This window comes from Lepidochelys kempii, chromosome 11 (genome assembly GCF_965140285.1).
Source record: "Lepidochelys kempii isolate rLepKem1 chromosome 11, rLepKem1.hap1, whole genome shotgun sequence".
Taxonomy (NCBI): Eukaryota; Metazoa; Chordata; order Testudines; family Cheloniidae; genus Lepidochelys; species Lepidochelys kempii.
In genome coordinates, this window is record NC_136390.1 from 62,895,282 (window position 1) to 62,917,789 (window position 22,508).

At 40.6% G+C, this 22,508-nt stretch overlaps 1 protein-coding gene across 12 annotated transcripts in view; it reads left to right on the forward strand.

The window, feature by feature from the left end:
• The window catches only part of ADAM23 (ADAM metallopeptidase domain 23), a 200,128-nt gene that overhangs the window by 176,332 nt on the left and 1,288 nt on the right, over positions 1-22,508 (forward strand). For 7 of the 12 annotated variants that reach the window (XR_012154367.2, XR_012154365.2, XR_012154363.2 and 4 more), the window contains one exon: positions 3,230-3,384. The exons of 2 other annotated variants lie outside the window; for them this stretch is intronic. Coding sequence is in view for 5 of the 10 variants with exons in the window: in XM_073306554.2 (XP_073162655.1) it covers positions 3,230-3,278 (49 nt within the window). In the remaining 5 variants the exon portion in view is untranslated. Of the gene's footprint in view, positions 1-3,229; positions 6,636-22,508 lie in introns of those variants that run through there. 3 more of the 12 variants (XM_073306577.2, XM_073306567.2, XM_073306555.2) reach the window with 1 other exon arrangement.

Here is a 22,508-nt window from a genome sequence, read left to right on the forward strand (position 1 = left end):
AGCAGTCCAGGCAAACAACGCTCGTTACAACAAAGCTTAGACTTGTTCTTCCTAATAATTTTAAAAACAAGGCTAGTTGCCTATTTAATTTTAAAAACAGCAAAAAATATCCACCTCCCTTTCCATTTCTTATAAGGAGTCTTGAAGTTTAAATCTCCTCAGTGTGATAGATATGCTTGCTTTGATCTGCTTAGCTCTTGGAAGTCCAGGGGCTCTGGGGTCCCTAGGGACAGCTCTGTCCGCCATTAGGGAATTTTTTCCTGAGAACCCCCTGTAACATTTTGCAAACCCCCAGGAGTTCACAAACCCCACTGCACAGTATGTGGCATGTGCCGCTCTACCCTGACCGCACAGAAGGCCCATTCTGCTGAATAGTATGTGGGAGGAGCATGACTCTTTTGGGGAGTGTAGCATTCCTGTGTGCGCTAACCTGATAGCCTTGTGTGCTCTGACTGCAAGGATTGCATTTGTGCCCAGCCCTGCACTTGGTGTAGGGGTGAGGGAAACAATTATACAGCCAGGTGGGGATCTTGATATAGCAGGGTAGAGGGTTCAGCTGACTCTTCTGACCAGTGTTCATCAGGAAGATTTATACAACGTGATTTTTTTAGCAGTGCTTGGAGCTTAGCTATAATGGAGGATTAGCAGAATAGTGTAGGAAATGCATTATGATAAATTGCTACACTCTACTTGGCCTATGAATAAATGGGGATCCTTCAGTAGTAATATTTTTAGTTTCCTCACTTCTAGTTATGATTTTCGGGGCGGGGGGGAACGGACCAAGATTTGTTCATAGTGGTTAGAGCATGTGACTCTGTCAGGAGGCCTGAATTCTTCTCTCAGTTCTGCCACTGGCTTATTGTATAAGCTTGGGTGAGATAATGTTATCCACCTTAGTTAAGCACTTTGAGATATTCAGATAAGTATTACATAAAAGCAAGGTGTTATTTCTTACCAAATAATTAATATGCAAAACTGACTTACTGAATATCAAGAATAGTGTATTTCAAAAACAGTTTTGTGTACTTATTTTGAATGTCACATTTAGATCCCTACACCCTTAGTTTTCAGGCATGACAACTTCGTCAGTCTCTGATGTTATGGAGAAAACAGTTGTTACTAATGATTGACCAGAGGAAACATAACATTTTGATGTAACATATTAAGGAAATACTGAAAAAGAAGAAAGGCATTAGCAGACTTAATTTTTTACCTTTGGAAGAATGTATTTTCATTTAATGAACTGTAGGGCATGATCAAAATGAGATTTGTGGCTTTGAAATAGACCCTAGAAGACATTTGATATGATGTGGGCTGTGTTACAATTCCACAACAGTTTGGCGGCAGTTCCAAAGTGCATCCATTGCTGCTCAGAGACAGTACTAGCAGGATTGTGCTGCTCAGGAGTACTACTTTAGCAAGGGGTCAGTTGGAAAGACCTGGGGGGTTATATTGAGAGGCTAGCAAAACATGTTCCCACTGTAACTTCATACTAAATATCACAGAGCCCACTCATCAATTTAATAGAAAAACTTCAGGCAACACATTCGACTTTAGTATAGGCTTTTAGTGGTTTGTCCCCTTAAAAATAACAGGAATGCAAACATTTTCCAGAATATTCCTTTAAATTTGGAGCTTAATGGATGGTTAAATCATCTGAATTTTTCACATGTATTAGTGATCTGATTTTTTAGATTTGTTTTAAAGGTAAATAACTGTTAGTTAGTGCGGTTTGAATTTCAGTATGCCGTGTAACATATATAGACAGTCATTTAAAGCACTCCTTTTCATACACCATAGAAAAATAGAGAAACTGGCAGAGAGAGTAAGTCCAGACAAGTTTTGATTCAGATTTAAATAGTCAAATATTATTCAGACTTCCTACTTACAATTCTACATGTGACTAGAAAAACTGTATCCATTCATATCAGATCGACTCAGAGGGTATGAATGCTACAGAGATTTCTGGGTTGATATATCTAAATAGTGCAGTCAGTTTGAGTCACAATGAGGATTAGTACAACACCTTTCTATAAAAAGGGGAAAAAATGAAATTTTAAAAGCCTGTAACTCTTACGCTGCATGCTTTAATAACAAGCATAGTCAGGCAAGCACTGGCACAAGATCAAAGGCTGCCAGGTTCTCTGAAAGGACTGTCCTGGATAATTTTTCTTTTTGCACTGATTCCTAAGTCACCTGTACAACTTAGGAAAGGCTTGGCTTTCAGCTTAAACATTACAGCAATGGTGGTATTGGGAGAGCGCAGTCAAAAAGGAAATTTGTGTATATAATTTTGAATTCCTGTTCTGTGTCTTTTGCATGACAATTTGGTGGCGGTAGTGGTGCACATGCCCAATGTTAAGACTAAATGCATGAGCCCCTTGCTTGATGCCCCACATAAAGCCAGATTATGGGGAGGTTGCACCCAACTTGTGCTGTTGCCTTGTAATGTCTTGCTGTTTATTGATATAGGGTATCAATATCGTAGGAGACTGGACATTAGTATAAAAGCTAAATTGTAATGGCATAATTAAAAGTCTCTGTCCATTCTCCTTCGACTGCAGTGTCTCAGTATCTGCTATATTTTGTACCTTATTGGAGATTCAAAGTGCATTGTCCATAGTATGGTAAAGGCTCACAGACACACTAAGATAGCTTGGTCCACTATAAAATTATCTGTGGATTCAGGGTAGCCAATCAAAGATGGATACCTAAGGGAGCATGGCCACCTCATTTGTGGAAGATCTGTGTTTTGGCGATTAATGAGCACCTGTTATAAACAGCCAGATACTCTTAAAATGCAAAAAGGCAATTTTGCATTTGAAATGTGACTGTTTTGAATGGTTCCAAATGATGTACAAATGCTGTCCTGACTTAATAGACATGTCAGACGGTCTGAAAAACTTCCCATCTAAATAGGACTGACTGCCACTTGCAGTACTGCAAATAAATAAATAAATAAAAAGTTAGTTATATACACTATATAGATTTAACACATGCAATTTTAAACTTCATAGAGACAGCAGGAATTGATACCGTAATACAGTGTGTCCAAACCCTCTCAAGGTCAAATATTACAGTTACCTCACTGTACGGTTAGTTTGTGAGACTACCTCAAAGTGAGCTTATTACTTTACTATGGTGTTAGCACTGCTTCTCTCCCATTATGCCTAACTAATGTTTTATGTTTTTCCTCCTCATCTCATATCCTTTTGACGCACACTGGAAGAAATGTCAAAAAGAGAAGGTACGATCCAAATCAACAAGGTCCTATCTGAAGGAACTTTCCTGGAAAAGCTTCTTCTTGCACTACTGGATTCTGGGTGTGGAGTCTTTGCTGTCACTGTGCAGGAACTCAGTCAATAAAGAAGAACATTAGAAATGGTAATGACTAAAGTTGGGTTGCTGGGGATGGAGTGAAGGAACACTGTCTTTTTTGGAGATAAGTTCAAATACTCCCGTCCTTTCATCTTTCTCTAAAAAAAAAAAAAAAAAAGACCGTGAAGGACAACTGTTTATTTTTTTGTTTTTGTTTTTCCAAAGAAAGAAAGAAGGGGGCAAACCAACCAAGTGCAATAAGAGAACTGTTTCAAAATAGTAAAATAGAAGATTTTTTTTCCCTAGCCTGCTGGCACTAACTTGAGTTTGCATGACTTTTTTTTTCATATTAAATGACAAATTCCAGTGGCATGAGCAGCTAATTTTGGAAAGGGTAAACTGCATGGCATATATACAACAAACAAACAAGCTCGCAAGCCAGCCCGCACAAGATCTGCACCCAAATATATACAGAGAAGAAAACAACAAAAAACAGAATGCAGAGGTGGTGATATTAGGCTCTTCTTATGAAATCTTCTTCCACCAGTGCAGTGCATTCTTTCTCTCTGGAGAGAAAGCTCCCTATTCTGTGGATTCATTGTCCCTGTTCTTTTATCTCCTGGACTAACATTCCTTTGGGCATGGGAGCTATTGTTTTTGAGCAGTGATAATATATAATTCTTCTATAGAAAAAAAATGTATATATGGAAATAAGAGATTGACATATAATTTTCACGTATCTTTATTGAAGGATTTCCTTAGAAAGGTTCTATTCTCTGTGTAAATCTATTTTTGGTGGTTTAATTTTGCTCCCCTTTTAATCTTTCTAGCATGTTGTTTAGCGGGTGTTCTGGGCTTGCTCAAAAAAGGCAGCTGTAGCATGCAGATCCAGGGAGTTCTGGCACCAAACAGGTGTGATCTAAAGTTTGTATGCTTGAAACCAAAAAACAAACCATATTAAAATGTGTAAATGCATATGTATTTAATAAGTCTCTTTTGAATTACTTTTTTGGCTGTCATGCAGATTTTCTGTATATAATATAAGAAAATTGACACCATCTCAAATTAATCACGAAAGTGCCAAGTTCATATCTTTTTAATTTTAACAACTATTTCCTTTATCTAGCTTTTTCAAGTGAAAGGAAAACAAGCTTAAATAAGCCTTAAAATATTCACAAAATGCTGAAAGCTTGAAACAAGCTAAGGCTTTCCCTTTTAGTCCATTTTCCCACCCATTCTCCTCTCTCCCTTCCTCACAAGCTTGCAACGATGATCCAAACATCCGAGTCACTCTGAGTTTCCCTCTTTAGTACCTATCACCTTTCAAAGTACAATCTGGGGAGATACTACTTCTGCTATGGATGATTACTGTCGCTCTTAGGGTTTGTTCAGATTTCACTTCCGAGGGTTGGCACATTAATGATATTACTTGTATGTTCACACATGGGGCACAGTCCAGTCCACTGACAAAGTGGAAGGGCTCCCATTAACTTTAACAGGCATTGGACTTGGGCCTTGGTGAACTGGGCAAAGAAAAGCTTTAGAGCCTGTTCATAATTCTACTTACTCTGGTTTTACACTAGTAACTTGACAGGATTCAATGGAATTACCTCTTATTTATATTAGTATAAATGAGAGGGAGTTAGTCCTATAACTCGAACTCCATTTAGGTCTTATATTTCATTTTCCTTGTTCAAATGTTGAGTCAGTTTCTGGATTTAGCTTTAAAAGTAACTGATGGAAATACTAGGAAAAAATTAGGGTTGCAATTACTATAATTTTTTTTTTGCTTTACTTTGTTCAATAAAACATTTTTGCCTCCAAACATATTTCAAACTCTTTCAGATTGGATATTGTCAGAGAAGTCTTTCCCATGAAAACTATATTGTTTTGCAGACAATATAGTTATTTGTCAAATGATGTTTTAGATAACATGATTTTGTTAAAGCTACCACTGTTACTGCATTATGAGTAAGAGGTGCTACACTTAGGTAGTCTGTGTTGTTATAGATCTACTCCATATTGTGATAACAGGGCTATTTACAGCATTATTTCAACATTATCTGACTTCAGGGCCGGAGTTTTGGTTGTATTAATGTTTGATGACAATGAATACTTGTAATTTTGAGGGGAACTCAAAGTACTTGCGTTGTAGTATTGCCCACTGGTACTTTGTTGCTTATTTCCACTTCGCTACTGCATATGGAAGATATAATTACTCTCTGGCAGGTACTAAACTGCACATTTTGGTTCTACTGCAGAATCAATATGGTAACTACAGTAGAAATGCCACTGTGGTTACAAAACCAATTAGGTGTCTAATGTAACTACCTGTATAATAAAACTTTGATGATAAGCATTTCACAAATAACATTGTAAATGTGCGATGTGATGATTTTAATCAGACCACAGTGGTCCCCAAATATTATGTACATATGGTAAGTGTTGGTGTAACTTTTTGTTACACTAGCAATTTCATAGGAAATACGATTTCTTGACTGAATTTACGCTCCACTGTTTAGCTGTGTGCGTGTATGTGTAAAACACACAAGCATTATGCTCTGTATGTACAGGATGTAAATGACATCACATAACTCACAAAAGTGGATTGTAAAAATCTTTTCTGTGGTACTAGTTATGTAGTCTTAACCATTTAGCTAGATATTGTTGATTTTCTAAGCCATTCATTTGCCACATTTAGTATTGTACACATGCTACTTATGTTAATTTATCATAACAAGTGTCACAATTTAATATTAATAGAGTAAACGTTAAGCAATGACGAGTCCCCATTTCACCCACTATATTTTTGTTCCACTATATGATTCATCTTGACAAGAAAATGTATGGTAACTATACAGCTCTTACTGGTATGCTGCATGATCCCACTGAACTGACCTAATCCTTTTATAAGAGAGCTCTATGAGGCAAATTAAATATACTGTAGGTGCATGTTAAAAAATAAATTACATAGAACTAGAGTTTTATAAAGTTTTCTTTACTATGCAAAGATGGGTATTGCACAAACAAAATTTAAAGACAAATGTCTGAAGAACTTTACAGAGTAATACTTGAATTTATTTTTGTTTGAAAGCCTATCAACCATGTTTTATATTCATTGTTGCTTCCACTATTAATCTTCCTTTTTTAAAATGATTTGTAAATATTTTTAAGTGCACAATATGATGTTATGAGCCAGTTTTTGTTTGGAGTTAATGCTCATTCATATCTTGTTGGCTGCTGATGAATGGAAATTTAATAGTCATTGTTCTGCAACTCTTAGTAAAATGAGTATTAAAAACATCATGAACATGGAATGTTGTAGCTTTGTTCCGATCATTTTTCTTCTTTATTATGTATGCTTATTTTATTAAATTCCCATGTTCAGAATGTCACCAAGCTTGCAGGAACAATCCGAAGCCTCAGTGAGAATGTCTGATTATAGATTCTGACCAAGAGTCATCCAACCTTAAATGCTGAAAGATTTTTTCTAATTATTAGTTTCAGGTGAGATCTTTGCTTTTAAAATGTACATACTTTCCCCATCAGAAGAAAAAACTGGGTGAGTGGGATCAGTAGAGATGCCAGTTCTAATCTCCTGCCCGGTGGTCTCTGTTTTATAATCAAAAAGAGCGAAAACCCCATGAGTCTTACACTTGTTCCCCCGTGGAACTCCCATTTGAATCAGTGGGAGTTACAATGCTTCCGCATTCTGAATTAGTTTGAAAATAAGATATTACCCTGACTTATTTTGCTACCAAGTCTTTAATACAGAGCCGGAACTAAATGAAGCATTGATGTATTTGTAAAGAGGGATACAATGTTGGTCTATTGTGTATGAAAATTTACAATATTTTTGCTTTCAAGGAGTGAAATCTTATGTAAGTACCATAAAAGCCAATATAATAAATTAGTGAATATGAATGAATTTCTGCCCTTGTTTATACAAGTGCAACTCCAGTGTAATCAGTGGAATTGCATGCTTACAACAGCATGACAGTTGGCCCTCTTATTGATATAATAATATAACAGCATAGGAAATATTAGATGTATGACAGTAGTGTAAGAAGCTGAATGTCCTTACTAATTTCTTCAGTCCTTCATGGGAGAAGAGCATGGTTTTGTCTTAATGCTTCACAAATTGTAAAAATCAAATTTCTCATGCGAACAGTATATGGGTAAAATTTCCAAAGCTGCGGAAAGTGACAAAGGAGCCTAGGTCCCATTGAAAGTCAATAGTTTTTCACATGCATGTAGAAGTCAGTGGAACATAAGAGTTTCTCCTGGGGTAATTCTGCACCACTGCACATGCGCAGAATTCCTGTGCTGTGCAGAATTTTGTTTTTTCCCCATAGAAAATACATTCTGCTGGAAAGATGCTGCAGTTATGTCTTTTGCTCACAAGGGCCGCTATGGTACCAGAACAGAGATCAGCCGCTCCTGGGACAGCCCCAGCTGTGGATAGGGAACAAAAGAGGCTGCCTTCCTCACAGCATCCTGCCCGTGAGGCCAGGTCAGGAGGCACGGGATATGGAGGGGACAGACTGGGGTGGGGGATGAATGGAAGTGGGGGTGTAGTGACATATGGGGTAAGGGGTGCAGACACACCTGGGGATGGGGCTGAGGGGGCTGAGTAGGAGTACAGATACACATGGGAATAGGGGAGGGGGTGAAGGGCCACGTGGCTGGAAGTGGGGTGGCTGAGTGAGGGTGCAGGGATACATGGGGATGGGAGGGAGAGGGTGGCTGAGTGGGGGTGAAAGGACACATGGGGTTGTGGGGTGCAGTGACGGATGTGCCTGACTGAATGAGAGCGGCTAGGGATCAACCAGGGTCTGCATGGTGGAGACTCCCTAACAATCCCTCCCTGCCCAAAAAAACCCCAAAAACTTGTTCTATGCTTTTCCCACCCACACCCAACAACCTCCCAGGTTCACACCCAGGCTTCTTCCAGCAATTGCTTCTGTCCCCCTCCACTCCTGTTACCTCTGACTCTCCCAAGCCTTTGCACTGCTTTTGAGGGGTGCAGGAAATACATTTCTGTATTGTAGTTTAAATTAATCAGAGTTCTGTATTAATATGCCTAGTAAGGAGTCTTTGTCAAAAACATTTCATGAATCTTTTGTTGCCTGTATTGTTACAGACAGGGCCATCCCTAGGGGGGTGCGGGGCCCAGGGCGGAAGTGACAGATTAATCTCTTCCAGGACTGACCGCACTGGCCAATTGCACCGGCCCATGGGGCCCCCCAAAGTGCGGGGCCTGGAGCATTCACCCCGGTTCACCCTAGGGATGGATGGCTCTGGCTACAGACATAGTTGCTGACAGGTATTTTGAAATAAATTACCAAAATAATTGAAACTGGTATGATTACATTGTGTTATGTTGACAAAAAATAATGCAGAATTTTGCAGAATGTTTAATTTTTTGGCACAGAATTCCCCCAGGAGTAAGGAGCCTAAAACTCATTGATTTTCAATGGGACTCAATCTTCTGTCACTTTACGCACTTTTGAAAATGTTATCCCACATCTGTAAATCAGACTGACTGGGAACTTTTGGACTGGACCAGCCTATCATTTCTTTTTGTATCCCAGTCAGATGGCCATAAGTCTGGGCAGATGTGAAAGGAAGATCATTGGAGCTACACTGATAGACATCAACTGAGGATCTAGCCCACAGTTTTTAAAGCCCTCTTAAGTCAAAATTATCACTAAGTACAAAGGTACTTTAAAATATAATAATGGACCAAATTCAGAATCTATTGAGGTCCAAGGGTAAAGTTTTCAAAAATGTCCCTGTTACATAAAAGCTCTTGAAGATTTTATCCAATTTTTTTCCATAAACTTGGGCTTTGGATTGGGACTAGTATGACTTAATTAAGAAAGATTGATTCCTTAATAACACTTGTAGTGCCGCCATATAGGAGTTATGATTAAACTTCGCTGTAAAAAACAGTGGCCAACTTATGAGGGTTTTTAAACTTCCTTTTCTTGATTTTTAGATTTAACATTTCCATTTCTTTGTAAAGGCTTGTAGCATTATGTAGTAATTATATATATATTAAAAAAAACATTCAAACCTAACATATCTGTAAAACTATATATATATCAATGTCAGCTTAAACATAGCTGATGCTTAGAAATGAAAATGAAATAATGAAAATATCTATCACTTACTTTTCTTTATTATTTTATCATGAACCAAATGTTAGAATGGACAACTTGACAAATCAGTACTCTGACGAATACTGATTGAATTTGTGGAAGATATATATTTACCTTTACATCTTTGGTTATTCTGTACTCTAAGATCTGCAACTGGAATTTTGAAGACAAGAAAACTCTGATTGCAGAAAACACGAACAGCAAGGTACCAAGGCGAAGGGTAGCTCAGGTCAGAATTTGTGGGAAGATATAATGGATCTCTTAAAACCTACAATATCTAATTTCTGATTAATCATTCTATATTTCACCAAGGGGAGCAGAATATAGCTCTGTGTTCTTAGCTTTGTAATGCACTGACTACATCCTTTTCTCGCTTGTTTTCTTCTCCCAATACTGTATGTTAACTGTTCTTAAATCTGCCTCCATGCTAACACTGAAATCTAACAAACTTACTTGTTGTGCTGTTATTTAAAGTTTCCACTTATATTGCCATTTGAACTCCTACTTTTTCAGTATAGAAAGGTGAGCCCCACAAACTCACTAGTTCAGAGTTAGCAGTAGTTGGTAGTCTCTACTAAAACTACTCAATAACCTAAATGCATTAAGTTAGACCTGTGGTATGTGGACTTAATGGCAGTATTTAGATTCAGACCTACCTTATGAGATACAAGCAATAATGGCATGCTAGTGCTGTATTTCAAACTTGCACCATTATAACCACAGATACAGTCATGCAATCTACCTGAGGCACTTGCTGTAAAAGTTAACTACTATTTTAAAAGTCATGTACAAATAGGAAATAACCCACTTGGGTAAGCAGCCAGTAATTAATGAATTTGGAGCAATAGGACTTGAATGAATGATGTGGGTGACATATGATCAAGTGCATTCCTCTTACATTACATCAGAGCTAGAGCTAGATCAGAGCAGAACTAGATCAAAGCTAGCTCAGGTATGTCTATGGGAGCTCAAGTCACACCTTCTGATTGCATAGTAGACATACCCTTAGAACCACATCTCAAGCAGATGGATCCTTACCTAAAACCCATAGAAGTCAGTGGGCTTTAGATCAGGCCCAAGATGTGCATCCATTTTGATATTAGTTCTATTAGCAACTGCATATCACTGTGGTGACCTAATAATACCACACTATAATAATATGCAAGGGACCAGTGATTTACTGCCAAAATGTTTCTCTGGTGGTGATTCTCTAAAAAGTGACAAATACTAATTTTCTGTCTTAAGTATCTGGATACTGTAGGCTGTTTTAAACCAAATATTTTGCTCTGGGACTTGGATTCCATATTTTGATTGGTATAACATGCTGCTTTTTTTGAAGGTACTAGGTCTGGTTGGCACCAGAATTTGGCTGGGAATGTGGGTAGGTTTTGTAACAAATAGCCTTCTTAATCTGTTAATAAAATTTTTATCTTCTCACCCTTCTTTGTCCAACATTGCTCTTCCTTTCTGCTTTGGTCCCATTGTCTACATGCCTGATTCAGTAACAGTCATTGGCATTGTCCCTGTGATCAACTGATTAGGGTGGGGAGCTCTTTATCTGATGCACAAAGCCCCTATAAGTCATTGCTGTAGGACTGACAGATTTCATCTTGATCCTTGGACCAGGAATCAGTCTGCTTATGGTGTACAGCTCTGTAGCACACTTTGTATAAATAGTATTTTGAAGGGAAGCAGGGCTGAGGGAATCACTGTTTCTGGATGCTGCTGATTGACTTTCACCTGAGGCGCCAAGTAAAGAGTCATAGCCATGGTGGACCAAGAGCTGTGCGCCCTTGATCCCTCAAATAAGAGCAACCCTGCTCAGGTCAAAGAACTCTCTCACATTTTCCACCCATTGGGTCTACTTGCCAGCCATCAGAACCTAAAAGGGGATGGGGAGGAACCTGGATCAGGATCCTGTTGTTCTCCGAGGTCAGGGATTTGCTGAAGATTATGGTGTGGACAGAATCAAGAACATCAAAACTTGTAGCAGTCAGTCAACATGCAGCCAAGCTATTGGCAGGAACTTCATTATTGCATGTGTTTGTTGTAAAATTATAGCATATACTGGAAAATGGGGACTAGTATCATTAGAAAGATTATTTCCTTTAGATTTGCAGTAGGACATATTAGCTCATATATATGACTTTGACTGCTTGAGTTGGTCCAGAATCAGTCCTAGAGTTAAGAAGTGTGGTAATGCATCATTGGAAAAGTAATTATCCAGAGATTTGGTCTATGGCCATGATGTCAAAAAGCTGTATTTCATTTATACATTGTTGTTGTACCTGTGTTGGTCCCAAGCTATTAGAGAGATCATATGGGTGAGGTAATCTCACCAACTTCAGCTGGTAAGAGAGACAAACTTTTGATCTTGCACAGAGCTCTTTGTGTAAGCTTAAAAGTTTGTGTCTCTCATCAACAGAAGTTGATCCAATAAAAGATTTCACTCACCTTGTCTCCCAAATTTCTTAATATCCAACTTAACTTATTTACACTGAATAAATCCATTCCTTAGAAAAGACTCTTCACTAGTCATAGAATATAGGACTGGAAGGGACCTCAAGAGGTCATCTAATCCAGTCTCCTGCACTAACGGCAGGACTAAGTATTATCCATTCTACACCATTCCTGACAGGTGTTTGTCTAACCTGCTCTTAAAAATCTCCAATTACAGAGATTCCACAATGGCCCTTGCCAATTTATTCCAGTGCTTAACCACCCTGACAGGAAGTTTTTCCTAATGTCCAAACTTAAACCGCCCTTGCTGCAATTTAAGCCCATTGCTTCTTGTCCTATCCTCAGAGGTTAAGAACAACAATTTTTCTCCCTCTTCCTTGTAACAACCTTTTATGTACTTGAAAACTGTTATCATGTCTCCTCTCAGTCTTCTCTTTTCCAGACTAAATAAAACCAATTTTTTCAATCTTCCCTCATAGGTCATGTTTTCTAGACCTTTAATCATATCTAGACAGAGATTGTTTTATAGCACCCTAACTTCACATTCATAATTAACATATGAGGATTCCTTCATCCCACCCTAAAATGAAACAGTGGAGATGAGAAATTGATTTTTCTATCATTATCAGTTAATATATTTAGTGGTTAGAGCTGGGGACTGAGAATCTGAACCTCCAAATTCTATTCTCAGCTTTTTCACCAATGTACAATGTGACTGAGTCAATCAAATAGACTTTGTGCTTCAGTTTACCCATCAGTAAGTGGGGATCATAGTACTTCCCCTATCCTAGAGGATATCAGAATCAATGTTCTCTCTCTGATTTTCTCTACCGGTCCAGACACTTGGGTTATAGTTCATCCCAACCAGTAGATAGAGATGGTACATAAGGTCTTTTGATGACAACGTACTCCTAATACCCATCTTTCAGATTCTGCCTCCAGAATTGTTTCTGCCTCCAGCAGCCTGGATAGTAAGGGAGGATGTCAGAAGCTTTAAAACCTGCCTACAGCCATTCAGCTCCCTGTGCAGGGCCAGTTTAGCTCTGATCAGCCATGGCTGATCAAAGGACGAAAGTCGGGAAATCCAGCTCTCTCAGATGGTGGCTCCCTGAGGCCTCATGCCATTCAGAGTGCTTTGAGAACATAAATCCCCTACTTGTTCCCCAGCTTCTGCCATGAGCAGCAGGAGAACAACAAAGGATCTTCTCTGACAGCAGCAGCTGGGCTTCACAGCAGCTCCCCAGTCCTTGCAGAAGAGTCCAGGCAAGGAACAGAAGAAACCTCTCTAGCAGCCACAGCTGTTAAGGAAGGGGGAAATATTAGTCTAAGTAGAAGGATAACTTCTTGGCAGTGAGATCAGTCCACCTATGGAATAGCCTCCCAAGGGAAGAGAAGCCCCAGTATTTGGTAGAGTTAGACTGGACAAAACCCTGGCAAATGTACAAAAAGGAATAATATAAACTGGGAGGTGAATGGACTAGATGATTATGGTCTTGTCTACAGGGTGAGTCATGGTGCTGCAAGTCTGAGGGTGGATCTACAGTGTACAAGTTTGCCAGTAAGTCCTAGAACACAGCTTGCATGCTGCTGTTCGCAATCATAGCATGCTAAACTGCACCCCAGGACTTTCACTGCACTGTAACAGTGCCCCATCGCCTGGCTGGTGCTGTAGATTCACACCCTGGCTTGCTGCACACTAACTTGCCATGTAGACATGGCCTCAGATTCTGTGTGAACCCGAAGAGCATTTGCCTTTTAACAAGACATATTCAAAATAGCTGTCCTTGGACAAACATACCAACTGAAGTCCTTTCTCCACGATCAGATCTCCCTGCAAGTTCAAGGCAAATTCCAATTTGCTTTTCATGTCAGATGTTAAAGGCATTAGCAACTCTGCTTCTATTTGCTAAATATTTAAAGGAGCCTCATCTATCCCCACTATCAATTGCAGTCACAACATTGTAGTTGCAATTATTATTATTATTTTTTTTGCACAAGTGATAAGATTAATATTTCACTACCTGATTTGTAGGTGAAATTGCATAATTAGAGATCTACGGCCAGCATCGCTGATAGGCTGAACTGTGCTTAGTGCAAGTCTGGGTTGAGGGGCGGCAGAGTTGATGGCACAAGAAGGAGCTTTTTCTATCTTACTCAGGCTGTCTATGGTTCTTGGTGGGCATTATGGAAAGTGGAGATCATATAGCTCCCCAGCCATGCCCCAAACCCTTGGGCCAGAAAGGGGGTGATATAGGAGCCACAAAACAAGAAACCCCATGGAGCTGGTTAAACTGGCTTTAAATCTGCCCTGAAGAGCTTCCAGTCTAAATTGATAAGACTGACAAAGGGTGAGAGTAGAAACAGAAGCAAAGCAACTTGTCCAAAGTCACACAGCAGTTCCATGGCACTGCTGGGCATAGAACCCACATCTTCTGAATCCCCGTGCGGCACCCTACTCCCCTGGCTACACTGCTTCTCTGGGATAAAAGACACAGAAGGGAATTATTTGTCTTTATTCTCTAGAATGAAGCAGCTATGACGCTTGAGTTCAGGGCTTCCTCATTAACCACAGGAAGATTTAAAAACCCTAATTTCCTGAAGCTTTTCAATGACTGCTTGAAGCTACTATAATAGTTCATGCTTCTTGGAACAGCACTCTCATTCTGCTGAAGTCTTAGTCAAGCGTGTATTATTATCTGTAAATTATATTGCCATTAACAATATCTGTAAGAGTAAACTTCAAAATGGAGCAAGTCTAGGTAATAGCACCACAGGACTAGGACTCTGACAGTCTAAAGGGAAAGGTGACAAATCAGTTAATTATTTCAAAATAAATAACACATTTACTCCTCCGCTACAGCTTTGCATATATTTTATATTCTATAGATATTATTCCACCCTCCCTTTGATTCAAATATGTGAAGAGGAGAAAAGGAATGAACTATTTACATACCTATTTTTGTCATTTTTCAAGAGGAGGTTTAGGGGCAAACTAATATTGCATATTCTGACCAAATACCTATTTACTCCCAGTGAATAAAGTACACATGCTTGCTCTTTTAAGTAGTCAAGAGTACCTCTATTATAAAAGTAACCCCAAGCCTCTTTGCAAGCACTGGTAGGCACTGCACGACCGTGAATCTCTGCTATTGCAATCCCAATAGGCAGGCCCTCCTTCCATTAGCCAGTTGTAATGAATAGTGTGTTAAAAGCACATTGATGAACCAATATGTAGACCAGAGCCTGAGCTGGTTTTAATAGACGTACCTCCATCAAGGCATCAATGCTGATTTACAGCAGCTGAAGCTCTGGTGCCATGCATGCATTATTCAACAGGTTTGAAGGATGGTATTCACTTGAGACAATTTTCAAGCACATTTTAAAATTAGTGCTACAAGTGTCCCTAATACTAATTATTGCTTATTTTGAATAGTTTGGTGTGCTGCATTGTTTTTAATTACATGGCAGTACAGTTCACAACCATCATTTGGTCATGGCATAACTACAGAAACCCAAGCATTTCTGTAATACGTTAATTACCAGAACATTTCTTGCACTGTTAACTGCACCTGTGTTGAATTTCTATGTCAGATTGTGCTCACTTGCAAAGTTTCAGAGAGCTGAACTTGTCTCCCTACATGGATGCTATATAAGACTCAAATTACAGAGGGAGTGGGAGTGGGGAGTACTGGTACTCCCTCCAAGCTCTGCCCATAAGCCAGCGCCACCTGCTTGAGAGGCCCGTCAACATAGATCATGCAGATGTTTGAACTAGGCCTTTTGCAGTTTGAAGTGCAGATTATGGCACAGCTGGAGGGCTGCTCACCTGCCCCCCCCCCCACATCTGTACATAGAGTATTACGGAGATTCTCTTGTATTAGGGATAGGACTCCTCACGATGTTGCCTGGATTATTGAGTCTGATGTGCAGGATCATGACTGTATAAGTCACTGCTGCCAGAGTAATTCATTCTCCCCTGCCTCTGCTGGCATACTAGGGTGCGGGGGGGCTCTTGTTGTTTGAGCAGTTCTGTATCTTCCTTTATGAAGCTGCCCCTACAGGTCAAGGTTAGAAGGGTATCAATTTTCCCTTCTTTAACACCTGTGGCAAATGATTCCTTCTCCCTCTCTAGTGCAAACACCTATTTGATCGTCTTCCTCCTGTCCTTTTGCTTTAGCTTTACTTCACTATTTTTCATTAATCAACACAAGAAGCAGCCTATTCCAGGCTCTAGGCCCTTACAAACAAAATCCAAACGTTAATGGTTGAAGTGGGGAGGGGGTTATGGGTCTGGTCAATTTTATGGTTGACTATTTGAGAATTATCACAGAGTGCCCGAGAGGAAATCCTCCAAATGAAAATAGATAATAGGAAAATGACAGTAGATCCCACAAAACCCAGCCCTTCTAGAGAGACCATAATAAATATCCCCACCCCCAGTTCTCCCAGCCCACCCACACCTCAGCCGTTCTTGAATACTCAACAAAACAAACTAGTCTCTCCATCTCTCTTCCTAAATTGGTTACTCCTAGCCTGTTTTAGGGCTAGTTTAGAACAACACTTCTATGCTCAGTATACTGTAGACCTGGCCACCACAGTGCAGGAACACTATAAAACTGGAGAGGGAGCCACTAAGCTGGTAAGAGGGCTTTAAATTGGTAAAGATGGTGTATTTTTAGGGAAGAAGGTAGTGCTGGAGTTTTGATGATACTGATCTGAAATAAACGCACCCTAACTTCCAGCTGTGCAGGGGGCCTAGCAATCCCTGACAGGCACTTGAGAAAACCAAGGGTTAATCCTACTTTTCTTCAAACACAGGGAAAAAATCTCTCTCCCCCACTCAGAAGGTTTGGTTGTGAAATGATAGAAGAAAAGGGCATAAGTGAAAATATCTGCTATTCAGTAATGAGTTTTTCCACCTCAGTTTTAAGTTGATGCTCATCAAAGTGCTTCACTCAGAACTGTCCTTTCAACCAAATGGCACATGCGGGGTGACTCTCAGCCTTCTTAGAATGCCTCAATGAAGTGGGCTCTATTATTGCCTGCAAATAATGGACAATTGCAAGAAGGAAAAGAAAAAACTAATGATTTTATGATCTGGCATAAAGTGCTAAAGCAGCACCTCCGCAGTAGCTCCCCAACCCACCTGCAAATTAATGCTCTTCTGAAAGCACAAATGCCACACAAATACTCTTGGACTTCATTAAAATTAATCACAAAAGCTCTTCTTGTAATCGCCATAAGAAATTCTTCATTTCAGCTATTTGGAGCCTCCTGTCCTCAGGCCACATGCAATTAATTGTCAGCACCCTCATTACAAAGATACTTTTAGAATTTTCCTGGAGATATTCTGTAAATTACTTTTGAGATACGTAGATAATGAGCATCAGGTATTTGTAACAGATGAGAGACTGAGGAGACATAGTAGGTTATGAAACTTTTATATCCTGAATCTACTAAGTTATCAAAATAATTTATATTCCAGAGTTTAATTCTCTAACTACTAACCTAACATAATTTTGTTAGTATTTAATTGTAACATTCAGAGCAAACATTTCCTCAAATTTGTGCTAAATCCAAATGCTATAGGAGTAGAAGAGGAGTTAAGGTTGCTTGACAATTCCTCACACCCTTCCAGAATGGGGAAGGTGGCAGCAAAAAACTGAAACCTGAGAGCCAGGAAGGGAAAATAGGGGCTGATTCTCATTTACCCTACTTTATATTTTACTCTGTTCTGGAGCATAGAGGGAGCTTTCAAATGGGTGTCAATTACACTCTGAGACCCTTTTCAGCTGTCAGAGAGATGTAGAGTGGCAATGAGAATCAGGACATTTGTATCCAAATTCTCGCACAAATAAAAAGTAGAAAACAGAATCTAATTTAGAAACACTGTGCTCATGGCAAGTGGATGTTAAACAGGGAACGGTAGATGCCAGATACCAAGTGACCAATGAAGTAGTACTATCAGCTTTACATAGCAGAGGTCACAAAATAGAGAAGGGTCCTGCATTCCTTGCACACCAAGAACTCCCACTAAATGCATTGGCGGGCAAGAAATTTTTTTAAAAAAGTCACTGAATGTTCATCCCTGAGTTTTTAAACTCTAATGAGTCAAAACCACAATATTTCTTAGATCCAGTCTAAAAGCCTGGAAAATTCCAATATTCCACATGTAGTGGGAAAAAAATTTGTAAACAAAATACAACAGCATCTGAAGTGAACAGATGTGTTGTACTAAACTCTTAGATATCATAGGACTTATGGGTAAAATTTCCAAAATCATCTAAGTCTCTTGGGAGCCTAGCTCTATTGGCTTTCAATAGAATATAGGCATTTTAGAAAATTGGACTGACTTAAAAACTTAAAAATGTTATGTCCCATTTTCAAGTGCCTATGTCCTATTGAATGCCACTGGGACTAAGACTCTTAAGTGACTTAGGTGCTTTAGGTCAGTGGCTCTCAGCCTTTCCAAACTACTGTACCCCTTTCAGGAGTTTGATTTGTCTTCCATACTCCCAAATTTCACCTCATTTAAAAACTACTTGCTTAAAAAATCAGACATAAAAATACAAGAAGTGTCACAACACACTCTTGCTTACTTTCTTATTTTACCATATAATTATAAAATAAATCAATTGGAATATAAATATTGTACTTACATTTCAATCATAGAATTATAGAATATCAGGGTTGGAAGGGACCTCAGGAGGTCATCTAGTCCAACCCCCTGCTCAAAGCAGGACCAATCCCCAACTAAATCATCCCAGCCAGGGCTTTGTCAAGCCTGATCTTAAAAACTTCTAAGGAAGGAGATTCCACCACCTCCTTAGGTAACGCATTCTAGTGTTTGACCACCCTCCTAGTGAACAAGTTTTTCCCAATATCCAACCTAAACTTCCCCCACTGCAACTTGAGACCATTACTCCTCATTCTGTCATCTGCTACCACTGAGAACAGTCTAGCTCCATCCCCTTTGGAACCCCCTTTCAGGTAGTTGAAAGCAGCTATCAAATCCCCCCTCATTCTTCTCTTCCACAGACAAAACAATCCCAGTTCCCTCAGCCTCTCCTCATAAGTCATGTGTTCCAGTCCCCTAATCATTTTTGTTACCCTCCGCTGGACGTTTTCCAATTTTTCCGCATCCTTCTTGTAGTGTGGGGCCCAAAACTGGACACAGTACTCCAGAGGAGGCCTCACCAATGTCGAATAGAGGGGAACGATCACGTCCCTCGATCTGCCGGCAATGCCCCTACTTATACAGCCCAAAATGCCATTGGCCTTCTTGGCAACAATAGCACACGGTTGACTCATATCCAGCTTCTCATCCACTGTAACCCCTAGATCCTTTTCTGCAGAACTGCTGTCTAGCCATTTGGTCCCTAGTCTGTAGCGGTGCATGGGATTCTTCCGTCCTAAATGCGGGACTCTGCACTTGTCCTTGTTGAACCTCATCAGATTTCTTTTGGCCCAGTCCTCCAATTTGTCTAGGTCCCTCTGTATCCTATCTCTACCCTCCAGCATATCTACCTCTCCTCCCAGTTTAGTGTTATATGCAAACTTGCTGAGGGTGCAAATCACGCCATCCTCCAGATCATTAATGAAGATATTGAACAAAACCGGCCCGAGGACCGACCCTTGGGACACTCCACTTGATACTGGCTGCCAACTAGACATGGAGCCATTGATCACTACCCGTTGAGCCCAACAATCTAGCCAGCTTTCTATCCACCTTATAGTCCATTCATCCAGCCCATACTTCTTTAACTTGCTGGCAAGAATACTGCGGGAGACCATGTCAAAAGCTTTGCTAAAGTCAAGGAACAACACGTCCACCGCTTTCCCCTCATCCACAGAGCCAGTTATCTCGTCATAGAAGGCAATTAGATTAGTCGGCATGACTTGCCCTTGGTGAATCCATGCTGTCTGTTCCTGATCACTTTCCTCTCCTCTAAGTGCTTCAGAATTGATTCCTTGAGGACCTGCTCCATGATTTTTCCAGGGACTGAGGTGAGGCTGACTGGCATGTAGTTCCCAGGATCCTCCTTCTTTCCTTTTTTAAAGATGGGCACTACATTAGCCTTTTTCCAGTCGTCCGGGACCTCCCCCGATCGCTATGAGTTTTCAAAGATAATGGCCAATGGTTCTGCAATCACATCCGCCAACTCCTTCAGCACTCTCGGATGCAGAGCATCCGGCCCCATGGACTTGTGCTCGTCTAGCTTTTTTAAATAGTCCCAAACCACTTCTTTCTGCACAGAGGGCTAGTCACCTCCTCCCCATGCCGTGCTGCCCGGTGCAGTAGTCTGGGAGCTGACCTTGTTCGTGAAGACAGAGGCAAAAAAAGCATTGAGTACATTAGCTTTTTCCACATCCTCTGTCACGAGGTTGCCTCCCTCATTCAGTAAGGGGCCCACACTTTCCTTGACTTTCTTCTTGTTGCTAACATACCTGAAGAACCCCTTCTTGTTACTCTTCACATCTCTTGCTAGCTGCAACTCCAGGTGGGATTTGGCCTTCCTGATTTCACTCCTGCCTGCCCGAACAATATTTTTATACTCTTCCCTGGTCATTTGTCCAATCTTCCACTTCTTGTAAGCTTCTTTTTTGTGTTTAAGATCAGCAAGGATTTCACTGTTAAGCCAAGCTGGTCGCCTGCCATGTTTACTATTCTTTCTACACATCGGGATGATTTGTCCCTGTAACCTCAATAAGGATTCTTTAAAATACAGCCAGCTCTCCTGGACTCCTTTCCCCCTCATGTTATTCTCCCAGGGGATCCTGCCCATCAGTTCCCTGAGGGAGTCAAAGTCTACTTTTCTGAACTCCAGGGTCCATATTCTGCTGCTCTCCTTACTTCCTTGTGTCAGGATCCTGAACTTGACCATCTCATGGTCACTGCCTCCCACGTTTCCATCCACTTTTGCTTCCCCTGCTAATTCTTCCCGGTTTGTGAGCAGCAGGTCAAGAATAGCTCTGCCCCTAGTTGGTTCCTCCAGCACTTGCACCAGGAAATTGTCTCCTAGACTTTCCAAAAACTTCCTGGATTGTCTGTGCACCGCTGTATTGCTCTCCCATGAGAACCAGGGCCTGTGATCTAGTAACTTCCATTAGTTGCCGGAAGAAAGCCTCGGCCACCTCATCCCCCTGGTCTGGTGGTCTGTAGCAGGCTCCAACCATGACATCACCCTTGTTGCTCACACTTCTAAACTTAATGCAGAGACTCTCAAGTTTTTCTGCAGTTTCATACCAGAGCTCTGAGCAGTCATACTGCTCTCTTACATACAATGCAACTCCCCCACCTTTTCTGTCCTGCCTGTCCTTCCTGAACAGTTTATATCCATCCATGACAGTACTTCAGTCATGTGAGTTATCCCACCAAGTCTCTGTTATTCCAATCGCATCATAATTCCTTGACTGTGCCAGGACTTCCAGTTCTCCCTGCTTGTTTCCCAGGCTTCTTGCATTTGTGTATAGGCACTTGAGATAAATTGTTGTTTGTCCTGCTTTCTTAGTATGAGGCAGGAGCCCTCCCTTCTCATGCTCTCCTGCTCATACTTCCTCCCGGTATCCCATGTCCCCACTTACCTCAGGGCTTTGGTCTCTTTCCCCCGGTGAACCTAGTTTAAAGCCCTCTTCACTAGGTTAGCCAGCCTGCTTGCGAAGATGCTCTTCCCTCTCTTCATTAGGTATGTAGAGTATGTAGAGCAGTATAAACAAGTCATTGTGTGTATGACATTTTAGTTTCTACTGACTTTGCTAGTGCTCTTTAGGTAGTCTGTTTAAAACTAGGCAAATCTCTAGATGAGTTGATGTACCCTCTGGAAGACCCCTGCATACCCCCAGGAGAACCCATACTCATGCCCTTGAGAACCACTGCTTTAAGTAATGGGGTAGAAGAGCCTTAAAAATGGTATCCTACAATATTACCATCAAAAAAGGGAAAGCTGGATGGCTCTGAAGATTCATAGTGGGATATCAGAACCTGGTTAGTGCCTAAAATCCACCCAAGGCAGGTGGTGAGTGAAGAAAAGTCACAAACAACAGATGGGCTGAGAAAATAAGTTCTCCAGGGTAGAGATAGTCACTTTACTGTACTGTGCCCAGCACAACAGGGCCCATCAGTGCTACAATAGAGGAAACAACAACAGGCTTTTTGGTGGTGTGTGTGTTCTGAGCCAGTTGCTTCAGCCTAGTTCCTACTGGACTGTCCATCATCTCAACCCATCATTCCATCCGGCAGCCTCAGCAAGGAGGCCAAGAGCTCAATAGGAATGAAGAATGGACCATCCTCTTCAGTGAGTCCAATCAGAACAAGGTGGAGGCACAATGGCAAGTGGCTTGATCAGAGGTGCAGCCAGGAGTGAAATGTCTATGGTTGCTGCACAAGTGGCACCTATGCAGAGAATAAATAGAAGAGCCCGAGGCCTCTGACCCCAGTGACTGTCAGTCTTGTCCTGTTTGTGAACTTTACATTCATTTAAAACTCTACTCTCACACGATGCAGGGGTCATCTACGAGGGATTGCATAATAATTCCCACCCCAGGTCAAGGCAGAGTGATAAAGTA